This window comes from Pecten maximus, chromosome 11, assembly GCF_902652985.1.
Source record: "Pecten maximus chromosome 11, xPecMax1.1, whole genome shotgun sequence".
In the NCBI taxonomy this organism is placed as follows: domain Eukaryota; kingdom Metazoa; phylum Mollusca; class Bivalvia; order Pectinida; family Pectinidae; genus Pecten; species Pecten maximus.
This window is the reverse complement of record NC_047025.1, coordinates 38,443,130-38,460,305: the sequence shown is the minus strand read 5'-3', so window position 1 is coordinate 38,460,305 and position 17,176 is coordinate 38,443,130. Positions and strand designations below refer to the sequence as shown.

General features: G+C 36.8%; 1 protein-coding gene across 7 annotated transcripts in view; it reads right to left on the bottom strand.

Annotated features, from left to right (window-relative positions):
* Positions 1-17,176, bottom strand: part of LOC117337038 (TOX high mobility group box family member 4-like) — a 117,715-nt gene that overhangs the window by 49,614 nt on the left and 50,925 nt on the right. For 2 of the 7 annotated variants that reach the window (XM_033897789.1, XM_033897790.1), the window contains exon 1: positions 2,451-2,853. The exons of 3 other annotated variants lie outside the window; for them this stretch is intronic. In XM_033897789.1, the coding sequence (XP_033753680.1) occupies positions 2,451-2,495 (45 nt within the window). In that variant the 5' untranslated portion in view covers positions 2,496-2,853. 2 more of the 7 variants (XM_033897791.1, XM_033897795.1) reach the window with 2 other exon arrangements.

Sequence of the window (17,176 nt, the reverse complement as noted above, 5' to 3'; positions counted from 1 at the left end):
CAGAATTAATCACTAAATACTGTACCCGAACTGTTCAATCATTAAATACTGTACCCGAACTGTTCAATCATTAAATACTGTACCCGAACTGTTCAATCATTAAATACTGTACCCGAACTGTTCAATCACTAAATACTATACCCGAACTGTTCAATCATTAAATACTGTACCCGAACTGTTCAATCATTAAATACTGTACCCGAACTGTTCAATCACTAAATACTATACCCGAACTGTTCAATCATTAAATACTGTACCTGAACTGTTCAATCATTAAATACTGTACCCGAACTGTTCAATAACTAAATACTGTACCCGAACTGTTCAATCACGTGTACTAAATACTGTACCCAAACTGTTCAATCATTAAATACTATACCCGAACTGTTCAATCACTAAATACTGTACCCGAACTGTTCAATCATTAAATACTATACCCGAACTGTTCAATCATTAAATACTGTACCCGAACTGTTCAATCATTAAATACTGTACCCGAACTCTTCATATCATTAAATACTATACCCGAACTGTTCAATCATTAAATACTGTACCCGAACTGTTCAATCATTAAATACTGTACCCGAACTGTTCAATCATTAAATACTGTACCCGAACTGTTCAATCACTAAATACTGTACCCGAACTGTTCAATCATTAAATACTGTACCCGAATTGTTCAATCATTAAATACTGTACCCGAATTGTTCAATCATTAAATACTGTACCCGAACTGTTCAATCATTAAATACTGTACCCGAACTGTTCAATCATTAAATACTATACCCGAACTGTTCAATCATTAAATACTATACCCGAACTGTTCAATCACTAAATACTGTACCCGAACTGTTCAATCATTAAATACTGTACCCGAACTGTTCAATCACTAAATACTGTACCCGAACTGTTCAATCATTAAATACTATACCCGAACTGTTCAATCATTAAATACTGTACCCGAACTGTTCAATCACTTAACATTGTACTCCGAACTGTTCAAATTAAAAGTCACAAAATATTGTACTCAGACTGTTCAAGTCACAGAAAACTGAACCAGATTACCATGAAAAGACAGTGTTTAACATTATGAGAAGCTGATAATAAGGATGACCTCTTACTTAAACAGGGTTAATGTTGAAGAAAAAACTAGCGAACCTGATACTTTATATAATGATACTCCAAGTCAGATGGGTTAGCTCCACATCAAAATGCTCTGTTTCCCTAACATCTAATAGCATCACCAAATGGAAATCAATATGATATCATGTAGCGGTAACCAAAATCTAGATACCAGTTAGATATGTTGGGATTCCCCCATTATTGTCCTATAGGTAGTTGTTCCAATAAATCTCCATTAGCTTCTGTGTGCTGTCTCTTTCCAAACATCCCTTCATGCTTCCACATTCTACCCACAATAATATTTACACAATCCTCCAAATTGGTTAAATATCATTTTAAGCAATTAAAGTCAATCAATAATCATGCTTACATTAATTCTGTGATAATATCAATACACATTATTGATCAGGACAGAAATCTGAATCTTTTATAGGTGAATTTTTATGTGTGGCAGATCAGAGTTAGATCAGCAGCAATGACTCAATAAATGTATAGGTGTGGGGTATCTGATACGGTGGCTGTAGGTGTGGTATACAATACAGACATGATAGATTTACCTGGGTACAATACAGATATGATAGATTTACCTGGGTACAATACAGACATGATATATTTACCTAGGTACAATACAGACATGATATATTTACCTAGGTACAATACAGACATGATAGATTTACCTAGGTACAATACAGACATGATAAATTTACCTAGGTACAATACAGACATGATATATTTACCTAGGTACAATACAGACATCATAGATTTACCTGGATACAGTACAGACATGATAGATTTACCTGGGTACAATACAGACATGATAGATTTACCTGGGTATAATACAGACATCATAGATTTACCTGGGTACAATACAGACATGATAGATTTACCTGGATACAATACAGACATGATAGATTTACCTGGGTATAATACAGACATGATAGATTTACCTGGGTACAATACAGACATGATAGATTTACCTGGGTACAATACAGACATCATAGATTTACCTAGGTACAATACAGACGTGATAGATTTACCTAGGTACAATAAAGATGCGATAGATTTACCTGGGTACAATAAAGACGCGATAGATTTACCTGGGTATAATACAGACATGATAGATTTACCTAGATACAATACAGACATGATAGATTTACCTAGATACAATACAGACATGATAGATTTACCTGGGTATAATACAGACATGATAGATTTACCTGGGTATAATACAGACATGATAGATTTACCTAGGTACAATAAAGACACATTATAATCCCTAATCATCTATATCCCAGATAACCATCTGTTATAAACTTATATATAGTTACCTGATCTGAGCTACCTGATGACTCCGGAATAATTTTCACCTGCATGCCTTTCACTAGTTGGTGCTAATGGCTTTAGGTGATAACGGTATCTATTTATCCTCTACATTTCTCTTCACACTCATCACTAAAGCCAATTAACATAAACCAAGCACCTGTTAATGGCAAGGTCAACACCAGGTAAACTTTATCCTCAATTTATGCATTAAGCAATGTTTCTGTAAACATTTAACTAAACACAAAAAAAATCACATCCCAAATCCTTCCAACATCCAAAACACAGGTAACAACAGTGTTTGAACACGAGAAACCGAGAAACTGTGAGTATGTACTATAAGAGGCACCCCACACATCAGAGTGCTACAGGTAAAATTAACTAGTGATCAGTAGTACTACTCCGTCAGACCGCCTCAGGCCCCTACCTTGTCACTACAACAGCTGACGGCTATTGTACAGGACTCCATCACCTGTTCACCAGGCCCCAAATAGGCACCTGTCAGCAGGTCATGTGACCATCATCTTTATGATCATGTGATTGACTTTTTGAAACTGATTGGTGACAGGAGGAATTTTATCTGTCATAAAACTTACCAGAGCTATCATTACAGTATGTAATCATGCAGAAAGATTTACCCCATACATTGAATAGTTCAGTCTTAATTCTAATGGTTATTACAGAAAGATTTACCCCATACATTGAATAGTACAGTCTTAATTCTAATGATTATTACAGAAAGATTTACCCCATACATTGAATAGTTCAGTCTTCATTCTAATGATTATTACAGAAAGATTTACCCCATACATTGAATAGTTCAGTCTTCATTCTAATGATTATTACAGAAAGATTTACCCCATACATTGAATAGTTCAGTCTTCATTCTAATGATTATTACAGAAAGATTTACCCCATACATTGAATCCCCATACATTGAATAGTTCAGTCTTCATTCTAATGATTATTACAGAAAGATTTACCCCATACATTGAATAGTACAGTCTTCATTCTAATGATTATTACAGAAAGATTTACCCCATACATTGAATAGTTTAGTCTTCATTCTAATGATTATTACAGATAAAATATCCCCATACATTGAATAGTACAGTCTTAATTCTAATGGTTATTACAGAAAAAATATCCCATACATTGAATAGTACAGTCTTAATTCTAATGGTTATTACAGAAAGATTTACCCCATACATTGAATAGTACAGTCTTAATTCTAATGGTTATTACAGAAAAAATATCCCCATACATTGAATAGTTCAGTCTTCATTCTAATGATTTTCCTGAGATTGAATATCATTTTTATGAACTAATCATCTAATAGTTCATCTATATTCCTGAGGAAAGTATTGTCTCGTGATATTTAGCACTCTTGGTGTAAACAAATACTTTTTTTTATGTACATAAAAAAAAAAAAACTACACAGCCACTGAAATCCTTTGTTAAATGAGCCTTGTGGTGAACTGACATAAAACAAATTAATCTCCCTCCTTTGGGTATTGCCATCAAATTCAAATCTGTTTGTCAATGTATTTGGGATACTGCACTTTTTCAGTGTGAAATATTTCTGGTGATCGATATGGCCTCACCATCTGGGATTTCCATCTGTATTGAGATCATTAATTCAAACAGATTCCTGATCTATTAAATTATGTTGTCATTGACAATCCTGGTGATTCATGGAGTGTATAGCTTGTACATTCCCCCACCAGAAAACCACATAAATATATAACTAAAAATAACTCTGCCAAAAAAACATTTTAATATGATTTTCACAATTTGTGAATCCAACAAGCATTATAAACAGCGGACAACCTGACAAAATTACTGCTTTTCAAAAGGGCAAATATTTTCTAAAATCAATTAATCCTAAATGAAATCATGTCCTGAAGGATTGCCCCTATTGGGAGTAGCTCAATAAAATACCAATATTCCTCTATCAAATTTCACCATGGATTTCCTTGTGTATTTTTTTGTCGTTAGTGTTAGAGTATATATGACAATTTGATAACCAGTCAAGTAAAAGTACTGTAGACTATGAAAAAATGATTTAAAGGTCTATAACAGACATGTAAACCATGACATACAGATGTTGATCTGTCTAACATTTACTGTACACTGCCATGTAAGATTTTCCTAACATTTACTGTACACTGCCATGTAAGATTTTCCTAACATTTACTGTACAGTGTCATGTAAGATTTTCCTAACATTTACTGTACACTGCCATGTAAGATTTTCCTAACATTTACCAAGTAAGATTTTCCTAACATTTACTGTACACTGCCATGTAAGATTTTCCTAACATTTACTGTACACTGCCATGTAAGATTTTCCTAACATTTACTGTACACTGCCATGTAAGATTTTCCTAACATTTACTGTACACTGCCATGTAAAATTTTCCTGTGTGCAAAGAAAACATCGGTCCTGGAGAACAGCAGGGCTTTTTCTCAATGATCTGGGAAGGGGCCTTTTTGTCTAATTTTGGGAGGACAATTGGTGAATTGAGAAACATTTTTTTCAGGAGTAAACTGCAAATTTTGGGATAATTGCACTTGGGAATGGGGCCTATTAACGGCCCAAAAGACCTCAGAAAAAGCCCTGAAACATGCAGTATAAGATACACATCAGATAAAGATGATGTTTTGGTTGTTCAGTGGGAATTCAGATGACAGGGCTGTTACAATGGGATAGTAAGGCACAGTGGATTATCTTTATCACATTTATAAAACACTTGTCAATGATAAGAAAGTGTAGTGGGAAATTCTCATCACTTCCAACAGTCTTAACATTATATTTCTACATTTCAAATAAATCTTCAGTTTTATCAATCAAGATAAAACTTCAAGCGAACAAAAAAGAGTAGAAAAAAACAACAGAATTTGTGCTGTAAAAATGACAATCCTGGCAGTGGGTTTCTCTACAATCCCCTATGTAATCTTCAATGTTACCACCCTGGATTGATTAAATGTCAGTTATTACATCAAATATGACTGAAAAATGTTCTGGACTAGGAACAGATCTTGTCCTTGTGACTTCACCACTAGTTAGCTTGATGTCATACAGAATAGAGGGCTACCATTGGCTCTGATCACCTTTATCACCATCTGATTTTTGAAATGCCTATCATTATGTATAATATATATAAGTGGATGTTGTGTATAAAGATGCTATACAAGGAACATATTGATTCCAATATCAATAACATCCTCACCTGCTCATGTCAACAAATGTTTGTCAGTCGACTACATGCAGACCATCTTCCACAATTTAAAAGTCATTAAAAGCAGTTTTATGTAACTTTAATTATCTAATGGGTATTAGTTTTAATCAATAAACACCACACACCAAAAAAAGATTAAAAAAAAATCTGAACTGATTTTTATTTTTTATTTAGCCAGTAATCATAAACACAAATAAAATGAAAGAATTATTTAATGATTTTACAGAAAGGTGACAGCTGACTTGTCTTGTTGACATATATTGCCATTTAAAATGATTTAGATTTTAACATATATTAATATAGGTACCCTGATAATCAAGGTATCCGAGACTGAACCTAGAGAAAATAAAGACATCATTTAAAGTCTACCGTGATTGATCTTTTCATACTCACCAGGTCAATGTTTAGATCTCTTATGATGAATTCATATCTTAATTTATTTCTTATTAATCTAAAAGATAATGTGATACAAAATATTTTGATCTTCTTTTTATTTCAACTTCCTGATGGTCAATAGTATTTTTAGAGCACATAAAAATAATATGTTATTTTAGCTTTTGACATTTGTAAGGTAATACCATTGATAACCCATGGATAAGTTCTTTTTAATTAGATAAAAGGTTAGAAATCAATAATTACATGCTAATTATTGGGGTGAGCACCAGGTGAAAGGTCACGACCACAATCAATGTAAAAATCATCTCTGATAGAAACAATTTGTAAAACAGCCTTCCGACATGAAACATGTTGTGGAGATGAGAGTGTAATGGAGAACATGACAGGTTTACACCAGTATTATACAGGGACATCCTTCACTCACCATTCATATAACTAACAAGTACAGTTACCCTATAAGTAACAATGACAGCTGACCTATGACCTAACCCCATGACCTTGAAGTTGTCATATCCACCACAATAAAATAACCATAAGTGTCCAATCAGATGAATGACCTGTCACAAGGGTTTATCAACAGTCTATTGGAGATGAAAGGCTTCTACTGACCGTGGTGTTAGGCATGAATGAACATGAGGTGACCCTTGGGAGTGTGGTGTGATTTGATCAATGATCACTAATCACCTTGGCCAGGAATTAACACATATCAAACTTCTATGGTCAAATCTCCTAATTGGATCATTATAAGGTAACAGACACAAGGCTTTTGGAAATACCTAATATACAGTAGGACCTCACTATAGGGAGGTAACCCTGATGTACGACATCACTAAGGACATAAACCTGATGTAGGACATCACTAGGGACGTAAACCTGATGTAGGACATCACTAGGGACATAAACCTGATGTAGGACATCACTATAGGGAGGTAAACCTGATGTAGGACATCACTAGGGACGTAAACCTGATGTAGGACCTCACTAGGGACGTAACCTGATGTAGGACATCACTAGGGACGTAAATCTGATGTAGGACATCACTAGGGATGTAAACCTGATGTAGGACATCACTAGGGATGTAAACCTGATGTAGGATATCACTAGGGACGTAAACCTGATGTAGGACATCACTAGGGATGTAAACCTGATGTAGGACATCACTAGGGATGTTAACCTGATGTAGGACATCACTAGGGACGTAAACCTGATGTAGGACATCACTAGGGATCTAAAAACCTGATGTAGGTCGTCACTAGGGACATAAACCTGATGTAGGACATCACTAGGGATGTAAACCTGATGTAGGACATCACTAGGGACATAAACCTGATGTAGGACATCACTAGGGACATAAACCTGATGTAGGACATCACTAGGGACATAAACCTGATGTAGGACATCACTAGGGACGTAAACCTGATGTAGGACATCACTAGGGATGTAAACCTGATCTAGGACATCACTAGGGACGTAAACCTAATGTAGGATATCACTAGGGAGATAAACCTGATCTAGGCCATCACTAGGGATATTAACCTGATGTAGGACATCACTAGGGACATAAACCTGATGTAGGACATCACTAGGGAGGTAAACCTGATGTAGGACATCACTAGGGATATAAACCTGATGTAGGACATCACTAGGGAGGTAAACCTGATGTAGGACATCACTAGGGACGTAAACCTGATGTAGGACATCACTAAGGACATAAACCTGATGTAGGACGTACATCACTAGGGACGTAAACCTGATGTAGGATGTACATCACTAGGGATGTAAACCTGATGTAGGACATCACTAGGGAGATAAACCTGATGTAGGACATCACTAGGGACGTAAACCTGATGTAGGACATCACTAGGGAGGTAAACCTGATGTAGGACATCACTAGGGAGGTAAACCTGATCTAGGACATCACTAGGGAGGTAAACCTGATCTAGGCCATCACTAGGGATGTAAACCTGATCTAGGCCATCACTAGGGACGTAAACCTGATGTAGGACATCACTAGGGATGTAAACCTGATGTAGGACGTACATCACTAGGGAGGTAAACCTGATCTAGGACATCACTAGGGAGGTAAACCTGATCTAGGCCATCACTAGGGATGTAAACCTGATGTAGGACATCACTAGGGACGTAAACCTGATGTAGGACGTACATCACTAGGGAGGTAAACCTGATCTAGGACATCACTAGGGAGGTAAACCTGATCTAGGCCATCACTAGGGACGTAAACCTAATGTAGGACATCACTAGGGAGGTAAACCTGATCTAGGACATCACTAGGGAGGTAAACCTGATGTAGGACATCACTAGGGACGTAAACCTGATGTAGGACATCACTAGGGATGTAAACCTGATGTAGGACATCACTAGAGATGTAAACCTGATGTACGACATCACTAGGGACGTAAACCTGATGTAGGACATCACTAGGGATGTAAACCTGATGTAGGACATCACTAGGGAGGTAAACCTGATGTAGGACATCACTAGGGACGTAAACCTAATGTAGGACATCACTAGGGATGTAAACCTGATGTAGGACATCACTAGGGATGTAAACCTGATGTAGGACATCACTAGGGACGTAAACCTAATGTAGGACATCACTAGGGATGTAAACCTGATGTAGGACCTCACTAGGGACGTTAACCTAATGTAGGACATCACTAGGGAGGTAAACCTGATGTAGGACATCACTAGGGATGTAAACCTGATCTAGGACATCACTAGGGAGGTAAACCTGATCTAGGACATCACTAGGGATGTAAACCTAATGTAGGACATCACTAGGGATGTAAACCTGATGTAGGACATCACTAGGGAGGTAAACCTGATGTAGGACATCACTAGGGACGTAAACCTAATGTAGGACATCACTAGGGATGTAAACCTGATGTAGGACCTCACTAGGGACGTTAACCTAATGTAGGACATCACTAGGGAGGTAAACCTGATGTAGGACATCACTAGGGATGTAAACCTGATCTAGGACATCACTAGGGACGTAAACCTGATGTAGGACATCACTAGGGACGTAAACCTAATGTAGGACATCACTAGGGACGTAAACCTGATCTAGGACATCACAAGGGACGTAAACCTGATGTAGGACATCACTAAGGACATAAACCTGATGTAGGACATCACTAGGGATGTAAACCTGATGTAGGACATCACTAAGGATGTAAACCTGATCTAGGACATCACTAAGGACATAAACCTGATGTAGGACCTCACTAGGGACGTAAACCTGATGTAGGACATCACTAGGGAGGTAAACCTGATGTAGGACATCACTAGGGATGTAAACCTGATGTAGGACGTACATCACTAGGGACGTAAACCTGATGTAGGACATCACTAGGGATGTAAACCTAATGTAGGACATCACTAGGGATGTAAACCTGATGTAGGACCTCACTAGGGACGTAAACCTGATGTAGGACATCACTAGGGATGTAAACCTGATTTAGGACATCACTAGGGATGTAAACCTGATGTAGGTTTTGTCTGTTTGATGAGTTCATTGCCTGTCAATAGCCAGTCATTTTGAAGCATATTTCATTTTAGTAACTGGTGGCTAGCCTACCTCACTTAACAACAGTAAGGAGGATGAGGCCTATCTGAATGGTATTTAGACTGATAGGGGTTATTGGTATTTGGGTACAATAACCATAATACAGGAAAGAACAGTCTGTGATCTCAGATTCCGGAGAAACACAAACTTACCAGCAGGAGTTACCATGGCGTAATTGTAAGAGTTACCACGGCGTAATTGTAAAAGTTACCAAGGCGTAATTGTAAGAGTTACCACGGCGTAATTGTAAGAGTTACCACGGCGTAATTGTAAGAGTTACCACGGCGTAATTGTAAGAGTTACCAAGGCGTAATTGTAAGAGTTACCACTGCGTAATTGTAAGAGTTACCAAGGCGTAATTGTAAGAGTTACCAAGGCGTAATTGTAAGAGTTACCACGGCGTAATTGTAAGAGTTACCAAGGCGTAATTGTAAGAGTTACCACGGCGTAATTGTAAGAGTTACCACGGCGTAATTGTAAGAGTTACCACGGCGTAATTGTAAGAGTTACCAAGGCGTAATTGTAAGAGTTACCACGGCGTAATTGTAAGAGTTACCACGGCGTAATTGTAAGAGTTACCACGGCGTAATTGTAAGAGTTACCACGGCGTAATTGTAAGAGTTACCACGGCGTAATTTAAGAGTTACCACGGCGTAATTGTAAGAGTTACCACGGCGTAATTGTAAGAGTTACCACGGCGTAATTGTAAGAGTTACCACGGCGTAATTTAAGAGTTACCACTGCGTAATTGTAAGAGTTACCAAGGCGTAATTGTAAGAGTTACCACGGCGTAATTGTAAGAGTTACCACGGCGTAATTGTAAGAGTTACCAAGGCGTAATTGTAAGAGTTACCAAGGCGTAATTGTAAGAGTTACCAAGGCGTAATTGTAAGAGTTACCACGGCGTAATTGTAAGAGTTACCAAGGCGTAATTGTAAGAGTTACCACGGCGTAATTGTAAGAGTTACCACGGCGTAATTGTAAGAGTTACCACGGCGTAATTGTAAGAGTTACCAAGGCATAATTGTAAGAGTTACCACGGCGTAATTGTAAGAGTTACCAAGGCATAATTGTAAGAGTTACCAAGGCATAATTGTAAGAGTTACCACGGCGTAATTGTAAGAGTTACCAAGGCATAATTGTAAGAGTTACCAAGGCGTAATTGTAAGAGTTACCAAGGCGTAGTCATACGAGTTACCAGGATTACAATATGATGGTTAAGTTGTGAGTGGTATTTAATTCTTCTGGAGTGGAACCTTCATCAGATAGATGTGATCTGGAATCCGACAGCTCGCCATGCTATACTATACATCATTCTCCAGCTAAACACTACATGTTCCATTACGCAATAATGGCTCAGCTGTATAGAATTTCATTATCCAATGATCTGCCTTTATTTAAATATTTCCCCAGAAAACGCAATTACAGAAATTCTAACTGATACCAAATCATGGTAAATAAATGAAATTCATGAATGTTTGTAAGCCAGATTGCCCCACTATATCTATGGAGCTCTTTCTGAGTATTGCTTCAACTTCTACATCTCAGCTAAATTTGATTTTTTTCGGCAATGAACTTCGCTCATTCTTTACCAATTTATCATCATGTACAAGACTGTTATTGTACTTCTCAACCATAGAACTTTCCTAAGTGCCTTGTATATTGTTACCTAAGTCACAATTATCTGTGTGATACAATTTGTGCTGCCTTTTGTGTAAAGACAAAATAATACCAATGCATGGTGTCCCACATAAGAATCCCGTTGGGATGAAACGTTATCATGAAACTACCATAACAAAAGCAACATTATGATAACTTAATTAACCATGAGAAAAACCTGATTTTATATTTTATTTCTGTAAGAGGTAAATTCATTTGAAATATCACCCTTGAATTGAGTAGAATATTCCCCAGAGCATCAGACAAACAGATCTCTGCTTGGTTTACAGCATCCTTTTGTTTATCTGTTTTTATTCCATCTGAAATATATCTCTCATGATATATCAATAATTTTGTATTTTGTATCATTTCCAATAGAAACATTAGTCGTATACAAATAAAACAGACACAAAAAAGGAAATGTGATCTGTGCCGTTAATGTCACAATAATAATGGACGGTCCTAATGTTGGAAGGCCATCAATCTCCTCATCTTCTGTGTAAATACTCCACACATCATAGATGACAGCCAGCAACCGTAGACTTTGATTTATTGTACATTTAACCAAATCAGCTACAGAACAACTTCTGTGTAAACTGTCCCCAAATCTCTGTCCTATCCCAGTGCTGTTTGGGGAAAAATTGCAAGAGAGGCAACATCTAGTCTGCTTTAATCAATGTCACCAGATAGAAAATCATGCAGTAAAATATGGCTACATTATAAGACCCATCCTCTGTTGAAATTCTGTTTCTCAATCCTGTAGAGAACACCTGTCTTAACATTAGACCTACCATATTACACAACTCTTCATAAGAGACTACATGATCTAAGATATAACCTTCCTTAAAGACCACCTGATACAAGATATAACCTTCCTTAAGAGACCACCTGATACAAGATATAACCTTCCTTAAGAGACCACCTGATACAAGATATAACCTTCCGTAAGAGACCACCTGATCCCAGATATAACCTTCCTCAAGAGACCACCTGATACAAGATATAACCTTCCTCAAGAGACCACCTGATACAAGATATAACCTTCCTTAAGAGACCACCTGATCCCAGATATAACCTTCCTTAAGAGACCACCTGATCCAAGATATAACCTTCCTTAAGAGACCACCTGATACAAGATATAACCTTCCTTAAGAGACCACCTGATCCCAGATATAACCTTCCTTAAGAGACCACCTGATCCCAGATATAACCTTCCTTAAGAGACCACCTGATACAAGATATAACCTTCCTTAAGAGACCACCTGATACAAGATATAACCTTCATTAAGAGACCACCTGATACAAGATATAACCTTCTGTAAGAGACCACCTGATCCCAGATATAACCTTCCTTAAGAGACCACCTGATACAAGATATAACCTTCCTTAAGAGACCACCTGATACAATAAATAACCTTCCTCAAGAGATCACCTGATCCAATAAATAACCTTCCTCAAGAGACCACCTGATACAAGATATAACCTTCCTCAAGAGACCACCTGATACAAGATATAACCTTCCTTAAGAGACCACCTGATCCCAGATATAACCTTCCGTAAGAGACCACCTAATACAAGATATAACCTTCCTTAAGAGACCACCTGATACAAGATATAACCTTCCTTAAGAGACCACCTGATCCCAGATATAACCTTCCTTAAGAGACCACCTGATACAAGATATAACCTTCCTTAAGAGACCACCTGATCCAAGATATAACCTTCCTTAAGAGACCACCTGATCCAATAAATAACCTTCCTTAAGAGACCACCTGATCCAATAAATAACCTTCCTTAAGAGACCACCTGATCCCAGATATAACCTTCCTTAAGAGACCACCTGATACAAGATATAACCTTCCTCAAGAGACCACCTGATATAAGATATAACCTTCCTTAAGAGACCACCTGATACAATATATAACCTTCCTTTAGAGACCACCTGATCCCAGATATAACCTTCCTTAAGAGACCACCTGATACCAGATATAACCTTCCTTAAGAGACCACCTGATATAAGATATAACCTTCCTTAAGAGACCACCTGATACAAGATATAACCTTCCTCAAGAGACCACCTGATATAAGATATAACCTTCCTTAAGAGACCACCTGATACAAGATATAACCTTCCTTAAGAGACCACCTGATACAAGATATAACCTTCCTTAAGAGACCACCTGATCCCAGATATAACCTTCCTCAAGAGACCACCTGATACAAGATATAACCTTCCTTAAGAGACCACCTGATACAAGATATAACCTTCCTCAAGAGACCACCTGATACAAGATATAACCTTCCTTAAGAGACCACCTGATCCCAGATATAACCTTCCTCAAGAGACCACCTGATCCAAGATATAACCTTCCTCAAGAGACCACCTGATATAAGATATAACCTTCCTTAAGAGACCACCTGATCCCAGATATAACCTTCCTCAAGAGACCACCTGATCCAATAAATAACCTTCCTTAAGAGACCACCTGATCCAATATATTGGATTTGAATTTAGAGATCATGCCACCTATGAAACATCATGAATCAGCGAAGAACTCTTCAAAGCAACAATTATTGTACAGTCAAATTAAGCAGAAAAACACTGCAGTAAGTAGTGTGACATAACTGAATTTGCTAGATTTAATCATACTCTTTTATCTTATAGTATATACTATTTTTCAATTGGTTTTCATTAATTTGTTGATTTAAAAAAAATTTGCATGCAAAAGATATTGCTTTGAAAATTCCTTTTCACAATATTTTCATTGCTTTCGATTGCCGTTAAATAGAGATATCAAAAGTTATTTACAATATGAAATTTTTACATTACCATTTTGAATTATTTTGGTAAGCGTATGAAGGAACATTGTATTGCAGAAATTTGGTTTGCTGCTAATATTTATTTCTTCCAACGTATATACAACAGTAAATTACTTAAATATTATCGGAGGAAATGCTAGATATTTCTAAATCAATATACAAAATTTCATTAAAATCCATCAGTGAATGAAAATGAATTACATCACACTACTGAACACCATATCACAAATGTAAATGATTCTAAAGCGTAAACACAGAAACACAGTAAACTGTTCCACTTTATCATAAACACAGTAGACTGTTCAACTATATCGTAAACACAGTAGACTGTTCCACTATATCGTAAACACAGAAACACAGTAGACTGTTCCACTATATGGTAAACACAGTAGACTGTTCTACTATATCATAAACACAGAAACACAGTAGACTGTTCAACTATATCGTAAACACAGAAACACAGTAGACTGTTCTACTATATCATAAACACAGTAGACCGTTCTACTATATCATAAACACAGTAGACTGTTCTACTATATCATAAACACAGTAGACTGTTCCACTATATCGTAAACACAGTAGACTGTTCCACTATATCATAAACACAGTAGACTGTTCTACTACAGTGGAACTTCGTTAACTCGAACTCGGATAACTCGAATACCCCGCTTAACTCGAAGTACCTCGCCGGTCCCGGCCGAATTCTCTCTTTATCTTAGTAAAAAAAACTCGGATAATTCGAATTCGGATAACTCGAAAAAATCGGATAATACGAAGTAAAAATTTGGTCCCAACAATAAAAATCCTACTTGAAATGTTCGAATAACTCGAAGTATAATTTTCGTCGATCGGTGGCAAACGCCGACATTTTTTAAGAGCTAAATTCCGTTTGTAATACTGAACATATCGGCACTACTAAACTACATGCTATTATAAGTGTTTCATAAATTCATAAAAGAAATTGTCGGTTGAATCTTATAACAACAAGTCTTGGTGATAAAAAGTACTGCTTTACTTACATCAGGTAATTTCCCAAGGCGGTCGCCGATATCAGTACACACGATAGTCAACAACTCATCTACCCGTTCGCTCAAGCGGAACTAATCTCTGACACACCGGTAGATCTACCCGGCTGATGTTTTTACAGGTGTAGAAATGACACAGTCACCGGCGCCTATTAAATCTTTAAACTGCTGAAACAATAGCGTAATTACTGCCGAGGTGTTCAGAGTACAACTGTAACGGTCAGTGCTGTCTATTAAATCGGATAAAACGCCAACTCAGTTACAGTAACATTTTATACGCACATGCGCAGCCCAACTTCCGGTGCTAATACACATGGAAATGGCGTGGTTATCAATAAAAAGTAAGTAGGCCGATCAAACAGTATTTTATATATGTCCAATAAAAGGTAATGGTTCTGTTACGTTTTGTATGCAATCTGTGTTAAACTTAAACGGTTATTTGTTTTGACATTAATAACTTGTTATTTTGTCGAATTCCGTTTTATCGTTAACCTTTTGCAAACATGACTTGCACATCAGATCGTTATTGAAGTGACTAAGTGAAAGAAACTTTATCGTGACTGTATATCGGCAAAACTACACCAAATCACAAGTGACATAACGAAACATTACATATATATTTACATGTATTGACCAGTCTTCACACTAAACTGATGAGCGACAGAGCGAAGTTATAATGATTATATAATGTTGACAAATATTGACCAAACTTCTCACCAAAAATGATAACTCGCTTAATTCGAACACTCGGATAACTCGAAGTTTTTTCGTGGTCCCGTCGACTTCGAGTTAACGAAGTTCCACTGTATATCATAAACACAGTAGACTGTTCCACTATATCGTAAACACAGTAGACTGTTCCACTATATCATAAACACAGTAGACTGTTCCACTATATCATAAACACAGAAACACAGTAGACTGTTCCACTATATCATAAACACAGAAACACAGTAGACTGTTCCACTATATCATAAACACAGAAACACAGTAGACTGTTCTACTATATCGTAAACACAGTAGACTGTTCCACTATATCATAAACACAGAAACACACCAACAGTAGACTGTTCCACTATATCGTAAACACAGAAACACACCAACAGTAGACTCTTCCACTATATCGTAAACACAGAAACACACCAACAGTAGACTGTTCCACTATATCGTAAACACAGAAACACACCAATAGTAGACTCTTCCACTATATATCCTAAATCTCCAAGCCCGTCCTTATATGGAGATTTCCATCCTAGCCTTCTAAATGGAATATCTCCATATAAGGACCTGAATAATTCCCCTTACTCTTACATAACAATTGTACAGAATAATTCCCTCACTCTTACATAACAATTGTACAGAATAATTCCCCTGACTCTTACATAACAATTATACAGAATAATTCCCCTCACTCTTACATAACAATTGTACAGAATAATTCCCCTCACTCTTGTATAACAATTGTACAGAATAATTCCCTCACTCTTACATAACAATTGTACAGAATAATTCCCCTCACTCTTACATAACAATTGTACAGAATAATTCCCCTCACTCTTACATAACAATTGTACCGAATAATTCCCCTCACTCTTACATAACAATTATACAGAATAATTCCCCTCACTCTTACATAACAATTGTACAGAATAATTCCCCTCACTCTTGTATAACAATTGTACAGAATAATTCCCCTCACTCTTACATAACAATTGTACAGAATAATTCCCCTCACTCTTACATAACAATTGTACAGAATAATTCCCCTCACTCTTACATAACAATTGTACAGAATAATTCCCCTCACTCTTACATAACAATTGTACCGAATAATTCCCCTGACTCTTACATAACAATTGTACAGAATAATTCCCCTGACTCTTACATAACAATTGTACAGAATAATTCCCCTGACTCTTACATAACAATTGTACAGAATAATTCCCCTGACTCTTACATAACAATTGTACAGAATAATTCCCCTCACTCTTACATAACAATTGT